The 13,088-nt window shown below is 40.4% G+C and overlaps 1 protein-coding gene across 1 annotated transcript in view; it reads right to left on the reverse strand.

Moving 5' to 3' along the window:
• TMC1 (transmembrane channel like 1) overlaps positions 1-13,088 on the reverse strand; it is a gene marked incomplete at both ends in the record, with an annotated part of 96,916 nt that overhangs the window by 25,714 nt on the left and 58,114 nt on the right. The window contains 3 exons of the mRNA XM_084628140.1: positions 2,500-2,694; positions 4,839-4,983; positions 8,556-8,698. Coding sequence (XP_084484266.1) covers positions 2,500-2,694; positions 4,839-4,983; positions 8,556-8,698 — 483 coding nt within the window. The remainder of the gene's footprint in view (positions 1-2,499; positions 2,695-4,838; positions 4,984-8,555; positions 8,699-13,088) is intronic.

A 13,088-nucleotide genomic window follows, 5' to 3' on the forward strand; every position in this document is an offset into this window, starting at 1 on the left:
ACCCACTAACTAATGTGCAAACTGTACCTCCAAACACATCCTTTCCCCTCGCTGAGAAGTCAACCATTCTGGAGAGCAACCCTTTCCAGGGCACTCTGAGGGCTAGAAAATAACAGCTGCACAAGCAGCTCTGATTTTCCCGCTGCTAAGTGAGGTTATGAATCTTGTAAGTAGTGCTGTGACTGCGGTGAAGTCTAAACACAAGCCCCCAGCATCGTAAATCATGCCAGCAATGAATATTGAATGCTGATCGCTTGCTGTTTAAATTATAAGTTTAAGAATAAACTGTTTAGTAAATATAAATCACTCTTTCCATTCTTGCTGAATGCAATAGTAATAGCCTTGTCTAATATTCCCTACTACTGAAGGCAGTAATAAAGGTCTATTTTCCACGTAAATATTGTATCAATTTTTTAAAAATTAATTAGGAGGAAGATTTATATTTTATAGTAGCAAAACCTTGAGATGTCTAGAATGAAGACTGAAAGTTGACTTAATGATACCTTAAATATAAATGCAGTGATCTACTCTATCCGCACTGCTGGTAGCTCTTAAATAAGTTGGAAGGTATTTTTTTTTGCAAAAATCCATTGTGTTTGAGCTTGCAAGATCTTAAATGTAAAATCTGTTTTTTGCTGCTGGAAAGACTTTTAATATAACAAGACCTCCTTCTCTTTCAAATGTTATTACTGACTGTTTTGGCTGAATCAGTCTGTCTTTCCACATGTTCTTTATGCTTTTATTATATGCCTTTTGTTAAGTAGCTTTATTGCTTAGGTAGTATGGACACTCTGCAAGTACTTAAGATAAAGACAAACCAATAGAAAGAGAGAATTTATGGATGTGAATTTTCTTCCCATTACATATTTTCTACCAAATTATATATTATTATTTTATGTAGGGCTTTGCATCAGTAGATAGCCAAGCATTTAACAACGGAGGTAAGGATTATTATCCCCATTTTACCAATGGGGAAACTGAGGCACAAAGCAGTAAAATAACTTACCCACATCACCCAGCAAGCCATTGACAGGAGTAGATCACAAGTCAACTGAATTTCAGTCCAGTGCACTATCCACTAGGCAACATTGTCTCCCACCACAAATCAATGTCTACTTTTTTTCTTTTCCAAAGAATGGGCTAGATTCTCAGTTGTGTGTAATCCAATTGCTACAGCCCATAAAAGGAGTCAATTGTGATCTCACTACTTCTGAGGACAGTTCTGCACTGGGCCTGGCTTGTGCCAGTGGAGAATAGCAGAAGCACAGTAATACTCGGCCATGCCCTACCCCCACTTTGCTGGGGGCTGCCAGGATGGATGGCATAGTTACTGGTTCTGCCCAGCTGGGGACCCATTGTACCAGGGAAGCTTTGTACCCTTTGGCCTCTCTGTACCACCAGACTGGTGTTAAAAGGTTGGATTGCAAGACAGAATCTGTCTCACCCTTTTTTTACAAGGAAAGTGATGAGTATTGTATATCATTTGTACCTAATACAGCGTCTTGTTCATCACTCCTTAATCACCCCTTGCTCTGAAAATTCTCCCAATGGAGTCAGTGAGAGGTTTACTGTAATGAGGTACTGAATCTTCTTAATAAATCATAGTTTACAATTCCTTGCTAGGTCAGGTGCTGTTGTGTGAATGTGACCTGTGAGTTAAGCCAGGCAACATTATATAGAGTAAATGCTATAGAGCACCAATTGATGCTCTTCCCTTTTTGTGGCAGAACAAAATTTTTGCCTCAGCTACCTATAACAAAATATGTTATTTTAATCTCACATACACCAGTGTAAATCAGGAGTAACAGTAAAGTCAGTGGAGTTACACCAATATAGAATCAGTGTAAGCAAGAGGGCAATCAGGCCCAAATTTTATTTGGTCTGTACTGTGGGGAAGTGCGCTCCATTTGTTAGACCCAGACTTGTGTGTGTGTGTTTGTGAATGTTACAAATCATGTTTAACCAAAGACTTAATGGAACTCTCCTATGTCCTTGAATTTACTTTCATTTTGCTTGAAACTGTGATTTCTGACTTCTCTTTTTGCTTGTATTTAGCTGCAGAAACCAATAACAAAGGCTTAAAACAGAAATGTTAGTGTTAATATTCAACCCCATCCATCTTTCTGGCTAACCCGCACAATGCCATTAACAGGCTGTATTAATAAAGTAGGTGAGGCCCTGTCACTAGTTGCTTTGAATGTGTACAAGAAATTAGCCAGGTTTAGGCATGGAGGAATTTATAGTCAGGGTTGGAACTGAAGTGGGGGAGCTCGGTGTGAAAAGCCATTTTGAAAAGCAAAACAAAACATGACTGTCTTAATGAATATGGGAAACAGAGAAATAAAAGGGAAATCCCTTGTTACACATTTACCATCCAAGCCCTAATTAGAAGACTACCAGAAAAAAAAGCACCATGGAGAGCAGAGAGAGAGAGAGACAGAGAGAGAGAGACCTGTGGCTTCAAACCACATCTATTTCATAAAATGTGCTGGGACTAACTTCATTTCTCTCCCACCAGCCATAGTTATCCAGGCCCTCCAGGGCAAACTTCTGGGATCTCCTCACAACAAAATAGATGAGGTAACCACTCCCGGCCAGTGTGCACAGGGCCAGGAAGTTAGCAAGAACTCTCAGGAATCGGGTTAGGTGAATGTTTTCTTCTTTTCGGTTCTCCTGCTCCTCCACAATAGCTTCCTGCACTTATTGGAAACAAAAGTGTAGCTGTAAGTGAGCAGCAAGAAAAGCATCAGGCTCTATATTGTCTGTGCAGCTGCTAAATAACAGTCTTTTTCAATGAGTTGTGATGAATGGACTTTACTCCTGGGCATCAGGTTTCTTAAGAAGGTGACATTGTATCAAAATCTCCATTGGAGCTGTGGGGCATTGCTGGATTTGGCTTGCATGGGTATCATCAGGCTCATTTTCTATGGTTTTGTCCCCATTGAGTTTCATTTTGAGATTCTCTTACACCTGAATTCACGTGCCAAAGCTGTAATTCAAAACAAAACCAGCACTGACTATGAATTCATAAGGTGCTGCGAGTTTGGAGACCCAGAAGGATAAGTGTATGACCAGTTGTCAGAAATCTTTTTGTTAAGGAACTGGGAAACTTGAAAAATGTGTCTCTCCAGAGACAGCAAGGTTTCATTTTGAGGGTCTGAAATTCAGGGGGACTGAAAAGGGTCTCTGTAAAGGAACCCAAGACTAGACAAAGGCTGGATGATTTCAGATTTTGAAATGAAACATTTGCACAACATTACTCTGTGTAGAGTGCAGATGAATTTCAGGGCTCTTGAGTAACTAACCCTACCCCCATCCCTTCCTAGCTTCATCAGCAGAAAGAGCTCACACTGTCACCAAGATGTTCTTGTGGAGGGAGAGTTTAGTTACAGCTTCTTACTTTACTGTACATAAATGTATCAATCGCCCAGGAGGGCAGCTGGATTATTGCCTTCTAATAACTCTATGTGGCTCTGCTTTCTTTACTCCACTTTTTTCTATTACATAAGGAAAATGAGAGAGCAGAAATTCTTGGGGGAGTTCTGACCCCTTTGAAGTCAATGGCAAAAGTCCTATTGAGCTCAGTGAGGCCAGGAATTCACCCTTTGACTGTTCAGTTCCCAGCCTGTTTATAGAAATGAAGGTAGGATGGTTGCATCATGTGATATCCATCAAGAACTTTACTCTCTCTCTCTCTCTCAAGTGATTTTCACTCTTTTCATGCCGGTTCCTGGCTGCCCCCGTGTAGGTGTAGGAGAATGTGAGGCGAGGACACAGGCAGACCTTTACAGCCCTCTAGCCCCCGTGGGAATCTGCACAAAGAGCCACTGTTGCTTGAGCTCCTTGGGCCTTATTCTCCACCCACAGGACCTGAGTAACTTCCAGTGAAATTACTTGCATGGGGGAGAGATGCCCTTTATGCATAAAGTGGAGGGGATTATTAGCACCCTGGACAGTACTCCAGAAAGCACAGAGGGTGTGGCTGGCTGAGTAGTGTGGAATTAGTGGCGCTCTTGTCTCTCCAATTCCTTAACACAGCCCCAGCCTCCTGCACTCTCCACACCAGCAATGGAGAAGAGAGCATGCTGCATCTCCAAAATGAAGTGCATGGTAGAAGCGGTTCCTGAATTCACTCCCCCTAGTGTCCTAAGGTGCCTGCCTAAGCACTCCCCAGGCAGAGTGCCTCCAGCCAATGCGGCTGTTGCACTACCCCTCCCACACCCACGAGCACACCAGAGATTACTGAAGTCCACCAGACAGCCCTCAGTCTAGAGTCCAGTCAGTGAATGTGCTGTACTGCACAGGGAACTGGGCTGTGTTTCCCTGTTCACTTGAAAATAAAACATTTGTTGTGAGAAAACACAAAGTGACCTTGTTTTTCTTCCTGAGATGAAGGTGTGGTGTCAAACTTCTGAATCAATTTTTTTTTTGACATGCCAAATGGGCCCTTGTGGCAATGACATTGCTGTCTAATGGTATCTCTTCAGAGCAGCAAGAGAATATGATGATGTCAGTGCTGCAAAATGTCACCAGCATTTTTCAAACAAAACATTTTTTTTTAAATAAAAGCACCATAGAAACTGGAAGCTAGGAATAGTGAGGAGGAGAAGAAGGGAAACATGTTTTGCACAGGAATCATTTTGCAAGTACATGTACAGCAATCCCACAGCACACAGCCGTTGCTATCAGGACTGCTTCCCTGCAGTCCGAGAAGGAAAGAGCCTGGATACCACAGTTCCACTCTCATGCTGGTTTAACAGTGATATATTTTCACTGACCGACTGACTTTGGTGTGAAGGGAGAATCAGGTTCCCACTCTCTAGTGAGCTATATCTTACCTTAAAGCTCGTTGTGATTGAGGCAAACTTATTATCTGCTGTTTCAGGATTGCCGATCAGGTAATCCCAGCTAGTGAACATTTTCCAGCTGAAATTAAAACTTGTATCATCCCCACCACCTTCCTCATTTGCATTCCTTGCCATTCTGTAAAGGCCAAAAAGATGCACAAAGAACCCGGGGTTAGAAGGAAGCAGCTGGCTCTGTTAAGTGATTTAGATTTTCAAATGTTCCTACTAATGTCATAGAATATCATGCCGTGTCATCCCGAATCCAAGAAATGCACTCCAATCCCATGATGATGAAGAAATGATGGATAGATCATATCCAGTGGAGTCAATTCATTTTCTCACCATAGAATTTCTTATTTGTTTCTTCAATAGCACATCGGAGAAATTCAGTTGGATGAGAAACTCAGCAGGAAACAAAATATCAAGAGGGAGGGATTAAGTTATTTTAAACTGAACCCTATAGAACACACTACAATGCTGCTGATCAGATCCTAGGTGTGACAAAGAGAAAAATAAATTCTAATAACTAGCCAGGAAAAAAATCTGGTTGCACCGAATAAACAAATCATAAATGCTGCTTTCTTTTATACTGCTAGTCTGTGATGTGCATATAACTGGATTTATAATAGCATCCACCAATATCAAATTGTTTCTTAAGTGGCTTGACTTCACCTTGGACTGCTAACTTCCCTATTTCAAGGTATTATCAGCCTTTTAATGTTGATGGTCAGGTTGCTGTATATTTTATTACTTAATTCAGATCATTAAGCACAAGGAAGGGATACATTACTAGGGAATGATAAATTTAGCCTTGGATACTTTCATTAATTTCATGCTCAGGGAAAACAATTTCTATTTTAAGGTTATGCTGTGGAGCAGAATCATATTATTAATAATAAACAATGTGAACCACAAAACTCCTAAGATGCACAAGAAAGCATATATGCATTAACCCAGGCTAATTGTGTCTGCTATACAGCATTCCTGCTTTCTCATCCGTGGGGACGGAGTTGTCTCTGGCAGCTGAGCTGTTCTGGAGTTGATACCGTGGGTGGGAGTGGTAGAAGATACTAATAGCACAAAGGGCTTCTGAATGGGCCTTGTGAAGCTTCTGCCCTGCTGCTTCTCTGAGACGTTGTGGGAGGATTCATTCTCCCCAGTTCCCAAAAAGAAAGTTGGTGAACAACTCAGTGTATGGGGTGTATGTAGGATGGAAGGATTTGGTCCAACATGCAGTTGGCCAATGTACCATGGGAATTTGGATATTAAAATGCATATTTTGTGTGTGCAATTACTGTTTTGTATCTGTATGCATTATATTACATGTGAGTCCAGGCAGCCAATTTTGAGTCTGTTACCATATATGTATCTGAGGCACAGATTTCTCAGTGTACTGTCTCTGCTAGTCATTTGAAGTTGCATGAAAATAACCTGCTGTGAATACCTCTTCTGACACCTCTTGTCCTCATCATCCCCTTCTCCTTTGGAAATCATCTGGGAAAATACTCTCCAGTATTATGTTCCACAAGCATTTAAAGAATATAAAAACACTGCATGGTCATTATTAAAGCAAGCAGCAACTAGATAGTGGATATATATACCCACTGTTTACCATTACAGAGAAGAAAAAGAGGAATGAGGGAAGGCACAAGAGTCTCCACAAATCCAACAGCTTCCTTGTGTCAATTTCTTGAATCTATCACACCTACCTTTCTGTAATTTGATTCCTGACCATCCAATCCAGATGGAGCCATTCTTGTATGGAGACAGGGGGCCCAGAGAGTAACATAGAGCTTCTGGGCCTGGGTGAATGCCCAGACTCCACTAGGATGCCCCAAGAACTGCAAAGAATGCCTATGGATTTCAGAATAGTTGTAGGTATGGGCAGCCATATCTCCTACCCACTCCTTGGACAGGCAAATCTGGCCCCAACTGCATGATGCACTGGAAACTCCTTAAGAGTTTGAAACTAAAATTATCTTAAATATGTGAATTCTGCAACCTTAAGGCTGTGGATTTTTCCACTTAGTGTTGGGCTGGTGAGTGAAGGAGTTGCTGTTTTGTGCCCTAACTCAAAATGGTTTCTATAAACTTAATAGTCAACTCCTCTTTCTCTCTTGTCTGCCCTCAACCACCAGCAAAAACAACAACCCTAATGACACTAGGTTTTAATTTCTGTGCTTATTGTATTGCAATGAAAAAATGGCCTTAAACAAAAGATTATATAGGGTTACCTAAATGTGGATCAGCACTAGTATCTGTGTCCAGATGGAAATTTAGCACATATGGTATATGCTTCTCCAAGGATATTCCCTTTGTTTTGTCCTCAGAGATTCTGTGTTACAGGGATTCTTTTTTCTGGTTGACAGCCACTCAAATATAATTCCCTGAGAGGATTCAGTGAGAAGAATCTTCTAATCTTCAGGAATATACCATCAAAGAAACATTTTTAAAGGCTGTTCTAGGTCAAAAACTATGCCTGCTGCATCAAAGTGTTTTGTTCTTTCTCCACACACACACATTATTTTAAACAAAAAGAATGAGGCCATTTTTTTTTGTTTGGGAATGCTGCTTACCTTATCTAAGAAACCATGTATTGTTTGAGTTAATCCAGTGTTTGTGAAAGTGAAAAACAAACAGCCTGATACAGCACATGAAGGATGTGTGTGAGTTTCTACTACCCAGCTGTACTAGGGCGCCGGATAATCCTGACTTGCGATGGTCTGACTTTTCCAATCCTGAGCTTGTTCTAAAGAAACACTTCAGTATGCTTGTTCAGTTATTGATCTTTCTTATGTTAAGGGGTTTTTCTAGTGTGATCAAATAGGTACTATGGACCAAATCGCCACTGGCATACCACCAATGGAGTAGCCCCAGTTTATACCAGTAATGAATTTGGCCCTAAAATAAGACAACCAAACTCATTTTCACTCTGGATCTAAGCCAGGATTTAAACCCAGAATTCCAGAAGTGGAAGTGTACTAGTGTTTAGTGCACTAACCTATCTAGCCTCCCTTTCCTTTTGTCCACTTACCCATATTCTTCCTACTCTTTTTAGTATTGTGCTCTAAATATAATTTAATGGAGAAAGCACAACTGGAGACTACTTTGTCTGCCATAGGACACTAATACTTTACCATGACCAATGGTATTAATTCTGCTACACCACTGTGCAAATGTGAACTAACCACTATAGTCATGCTGAGAATCATTTACTGCTCACTGTGACTTATACAGCTGAATTTTTGGTCAGGTGTTTTCCTCTTCTTCCTTTTTTCTTTTAATTTACTTCACACCAGGTATGATTAAAAGAGGAACAACTGCATGGCCTGGATGTTATCTGACATTGTGCTAGATGCAGACTATTATCAAAGGAGGGGTCGACAGCTTTGTTCCTTGCATTATACATTCATTTTACACCTTTAAGGTGCAGAGGGAAAGTGTTATGTTACTTCAGTAAAGATTTTTTTCCCCACCTCTGCCAGACTGAGACATGCTTTCTGGTACAAATAAATAAATACTGGCCTCAGAAATTATAAAATGGCTTTAATATAGTCCAGCATTTCCTTGCAGCTTTGTCCCACCAAAACTGCATCAATCCTGCTATTAAAACTGCTACATTATCATTTCTGATAGTGCATCCTTTGTGAAGAGAATTGCATTTATTTTAATTCATTCTTTACTTCCCTAAAGACAGAAGGAACTTACGTTCGGATGACAACCATGTAGCTATAGGCAATGGTCCCAACTCCCACAAGGAAATAGGAAAGAGGCATCCTGAACTTCAGCCATCCAATTGTTCTCTGGTTGTTGTAATAGCCGTAAAAGAGCACAGAATACTGTGCAAGGCCCTGAAAAGTACATGGCAGGTAACAGCTTAACTAGCCTGTTATATACATACATACACACACCACGTCATGAAACTTCACCAAAAGCAGTGAATACCAAAGAGACATTCATTTTTATGTCTTCATGACATCCTCAGACATCATTATGGTAAACCTGGCAGCTAGGGCCTGACTATTCTGTGAGAATTCAGAACAGCTCTATTTTGGAGCCTTTAAAGAAATCTTTTTCAGATCCTCATGTTGATTGCCAGGTCCATAACCTGTCAGGTATTTTATAGGTTGAACGCTTCATCTACAACATAGCAGCTGAAAGCTTTTTCATCCAAGTGGTTTTTTGGTTGGTTCTATGTGTGTTTTAACAGAAAGTGGCTTTTCAACAAAACAGAAAGTTTGGTTACTTATATTCCATGTTCTTAAAATTTCCTCCAGTCCAGTTTGGTATAAAATTCTTCACTTCTGTCCTAAAGTACTGGGTAGTGTTGCTGTGTGCTGGTTAACAGTTGATAAATTTCATTCAGCAGATAGCTGGGTTTCATTGGATACTGAAATGATTCTTGTATCTACAGTTTATAAAACAAATTATTAGGTTGGTATTGAGAAATTTGCATTTCTTTAAAAAAATCACATGAATGAAGTTTCTATTGGCTTGAATTGTTGTTTTTTCAAAACAATTTAATAGCCAATTGCTGGAGTCTGAAAGTAATCAAGGTAGTCGGCTTAGCCTGATCAAAGACCATTTTGGTTCGAATAAGAACTTACCCCTGTAGGAGAGCAGTGTATTTAAACCACTTTGATGAACAGCATAGCACATGCAGAGCAGCAGCGAAGCTCCAAATGGGCCCAATTAACTCAAATCAAACACTAGAGTTCAGCATGCCAAAGTGTAATTTATCAATATACTGCTGATGAATCTGAGATGTGCTGATTATGAACTGACAGTGCTAATGAGAAGTTCTTTCGTCCTCCTAAATTAAAAGGTCCATTTACTTTCCTTCTGTTTAGCTGCTGGTATTTCCTAAAATTAATCCATTCATAGATTATAATGTCTATAGATGAACATCCTTCTGTTTTGTGTAATCACAAACTATGCATTTGATTTATTGGAGCTTTTAAAATGTCTGAAATGAGTCACACACAGTCTTCAGAACCTCATTTGCAATTCTTGTGAACGTGAAAATGAAATATTAATATATGGTAACTAAAGGTAATATTCACAGATTTCTTGGTTTTGTAATCGACCTATCCCCTTATTTGTATTGGTATCAGAACAGCTGTAGAGATATGCATGCAGGAGAGACAATATTAGGCATCTGATTCTAGGCTAAAGGGAATATTATTATTTATTTGTAGAGCACCAAAAGTGAGAAGAAAAGGAGTACTTGTGGCACCTTAGAGACTAACAAATTTATTTGAGCATAAGCTTTCGTGAGCTACAGCTCAGAAAGCTTATGCTCAAATAAATTTGTTAGTGTCTAAGGTGCCACTAGTACTCCTTTTCTTTTTGCGAATACAGACTAACATGGCTGCTACTCTGAAAAGTGAGAAGGTTTGTCTTTAGTTACTATACTTCTAATAAGAAATGGTGTAATTTCATGTAAGAATTTATGCTGGGCTTGGGTTGTCTAATCTGTAGTTGTACACAGCCTCATACATTTCTGGATGGCTGTTTAGATCACACTACATATTAAAATAGCTTTAAAGTCACCATGCTCTGCTAAGTCAGTGTTGTCGTAGGTGTTTTAAAGCTTTTAGCTGAGCCCTACACTGTGAATAATTGAGAATGTTGTTTCCTGGGCTTTGCCCACTGTATTTAACTGTGAAGCCTGATATATTTTTAGCTGTGAAGCAATAGCCATAAATATAGGGTCTCCCTCTACACCCTTCCCACAGCCTAACACAAGACAGATAAGCATATTCTCTTTAGTTGCATGCATGATTATAATGAGCCTTGAGATTCTGATTGCTGTGGAGTAGGGTCTGATCTGTAGATTATATACAAATATAAAACATTCAATTCAAGATTAAAATACAAAAGGCAACAGCAATTTAGCAATTTCTGCAGGATGAAAATAGCCACATTCCCATGGGTGAGCGGGACAGGCACAATTTCCTTCTAGACATGTTTTGCTAGACATTTTAGAGCCCTTTTTATTATTTTTGAAAAATATTATTGGGAAATTACTCAGAATACAAAAAAAAATGTTTGCTTAAATGTACATATTAGTTTATCATTTTATTTTGGATCTGAAAAAATTATTTTTGCCTCTAAAATTATCTCAGCTATATAGTCCCCACTCCCATCCTTGTCTGGATAAAGGTTTCATTGTCCCTTGGGAATGTTCTTTGGCCTGATATTTAATTTGTCAAAGTTCTGTCTTCCCCACTACTTCTTGGGGTCCAGGTCTTTCACTATCTCTTTCTTTGCTTTTATAGCCAACTGTTTTTCTCTACCTCCCATTTGCTTCTTGTGCTACCTGGTACTCTGCAGTTATCAAGCCTTCATTCTATTTGCTAATCTTTCTCTTTCAGAGAGGCCAGATTCCGTTTCTTTCTCAATTACTAGGAGCTTCCCTTCTCCTGCTGCCATCTCTTTTCTCTCAAGTGTTCTCTCTTTCACCTTCTCCATACAATTGTATAAACATCTCTTCCCCTTCTTCTAGGATCTACTATTCTTACAAGGGCTTCCACGTTGCTATAAGGCACACTTTTCTCCTCCAAGGTCCCTCTCTTCTGCAATACTTCTTTCTTTAAATAGGCCTCACCACTTGACTTCACTGCTGTGTCTCCTGCTACTACCGTTCAACTATTGTCTCTCCTGATCATCCAAATACAATGGAGTTCAACTCTGTTAGTTACTGACATACATCAGTGATTGCAGAATGTTATTCAGTTGCTTCTTGTCATGGGCCAGGAGCTCACCCAAAAAAGAATATTGACCTCCTTTCATGGATCTAGAGAAGGGTCATCACTTTGGGACTAAAGGAAATCAGCTCATCTGGCCAGTTACCGCTTTACATCAGGCAATGTGGAGAGAGCTAAATGTATTACTTTGAACACTTTATTAAACTAAAATTTTAAAAATTCACTGGGTTTCAGTGAGTCAGCCTGGAAGTATTGCATTAAAAGTCAGGAAGTCAGCATACAGATCAATGCATCCAGTCTGGTATTCTGTCTGTTTGCTGAGAGTTTAAAAACCCAACACTTCCTCCACAGGTGGCTTGCTACCAGGCTGAAACTGTCCAAAGAAGTAAACGAAAGGCCCAGAGTTCATTCCAGGCCAGTGGTGCAGCCCATCAGGATAATCTGATTGCGGGCCGCAAGACATTTTGCTGACATTGACCGTCCACAGGCACAGCCCCCCGCAGCTCCCATTGGCCAGGATGGTGAACCGTGGCCACGGGGAGGTGTGGGGGGTTGTGCCTGCAGATGGCCAATGTCGGCAAAATGTCTCATGGCCTGCAATCTGATTACCCTGATGGACTGCATGCAGCCAGCAGGCCACAGGTTGCCCACCACTGTTCCAGGCACTGTACCAGAGGAATAAGCCATGAGCCAGAGGTAAGGCTGGGATTGAAGTGGCACAAGGCAGGGGCCCTCTCTAGGCAGCCAGCACATGCTTGAAAGTGGGCAATGCTTGATGGGAGGAATGGCCAAGGGCTGAGCTAATTCAGTGAATCCCTACCACAGCCTCTGTCTGCATGGCTCCTAGGATGCTCCAGAATTTACAGCTGCCCCCAGCTGGCAGAACTCCCTAGGGTGAGGGATGGAACACTGCCCACAGCCCTCATCACCCTTCCTGGCATCAGCAGTCCAAACCAAGGAGACTTTAACTCCTTCTTCCTCTGAGTAATTTTTAAAACTTTTCCTAGTGCTTATGAGTATGAAGAGAATGAACTGTTCTACTGAGTTTGCCATGTCTGGCTGTAAATTGTCCAAAGAAACAGAGTCCCAGTTTCACTTCCCACATAATCTATCATACCTACCTTTGCTGAAATCCATAACAAGTGTTTAAAGTTAAGCATGTTCATAAAGATTTTAAGGATTGAGGCCTAAATGTAGAAGGGAGATTGTACAGAAGCTTCAGTCAAAGTCACCATTATCTGAATGCTGTTCCCATTAATCTGTAGAACGCCTATAACTGGATTATTCCACCTTTTTTGTTTGTACAAAATCCCTTACAATGACCTCTGCAGCTGCCTGACAGACAATGCGGAGACTTTCATTGCCTTACAACCATTTCTGGACTCGTAATATGGAATTTATCCTCCATACAGTCATCTTAAATTTATTTCATGTTTACAAAAGTTTCCCCTGTGTGAAAGGTGGTGAAAATATTGTTTCAATAAATAAAAGTATTGTACGGTATTTAGAAGTCTACCTTCAGACTTTCAGT

Source organism: Lepidochelys olivacea (assembly GCF_965140295.1).
Source record: "Lepidochelys olivacea isolate rLepOli2 genome assembly, chromosome: 5".
NCBI classification, from domain to species: domain Eukaryota; kingdom Metazoa; phylum Chordata; order Testudines; family Cheloniidae; genus Lepidochelys; species Lepidochelys olivacea.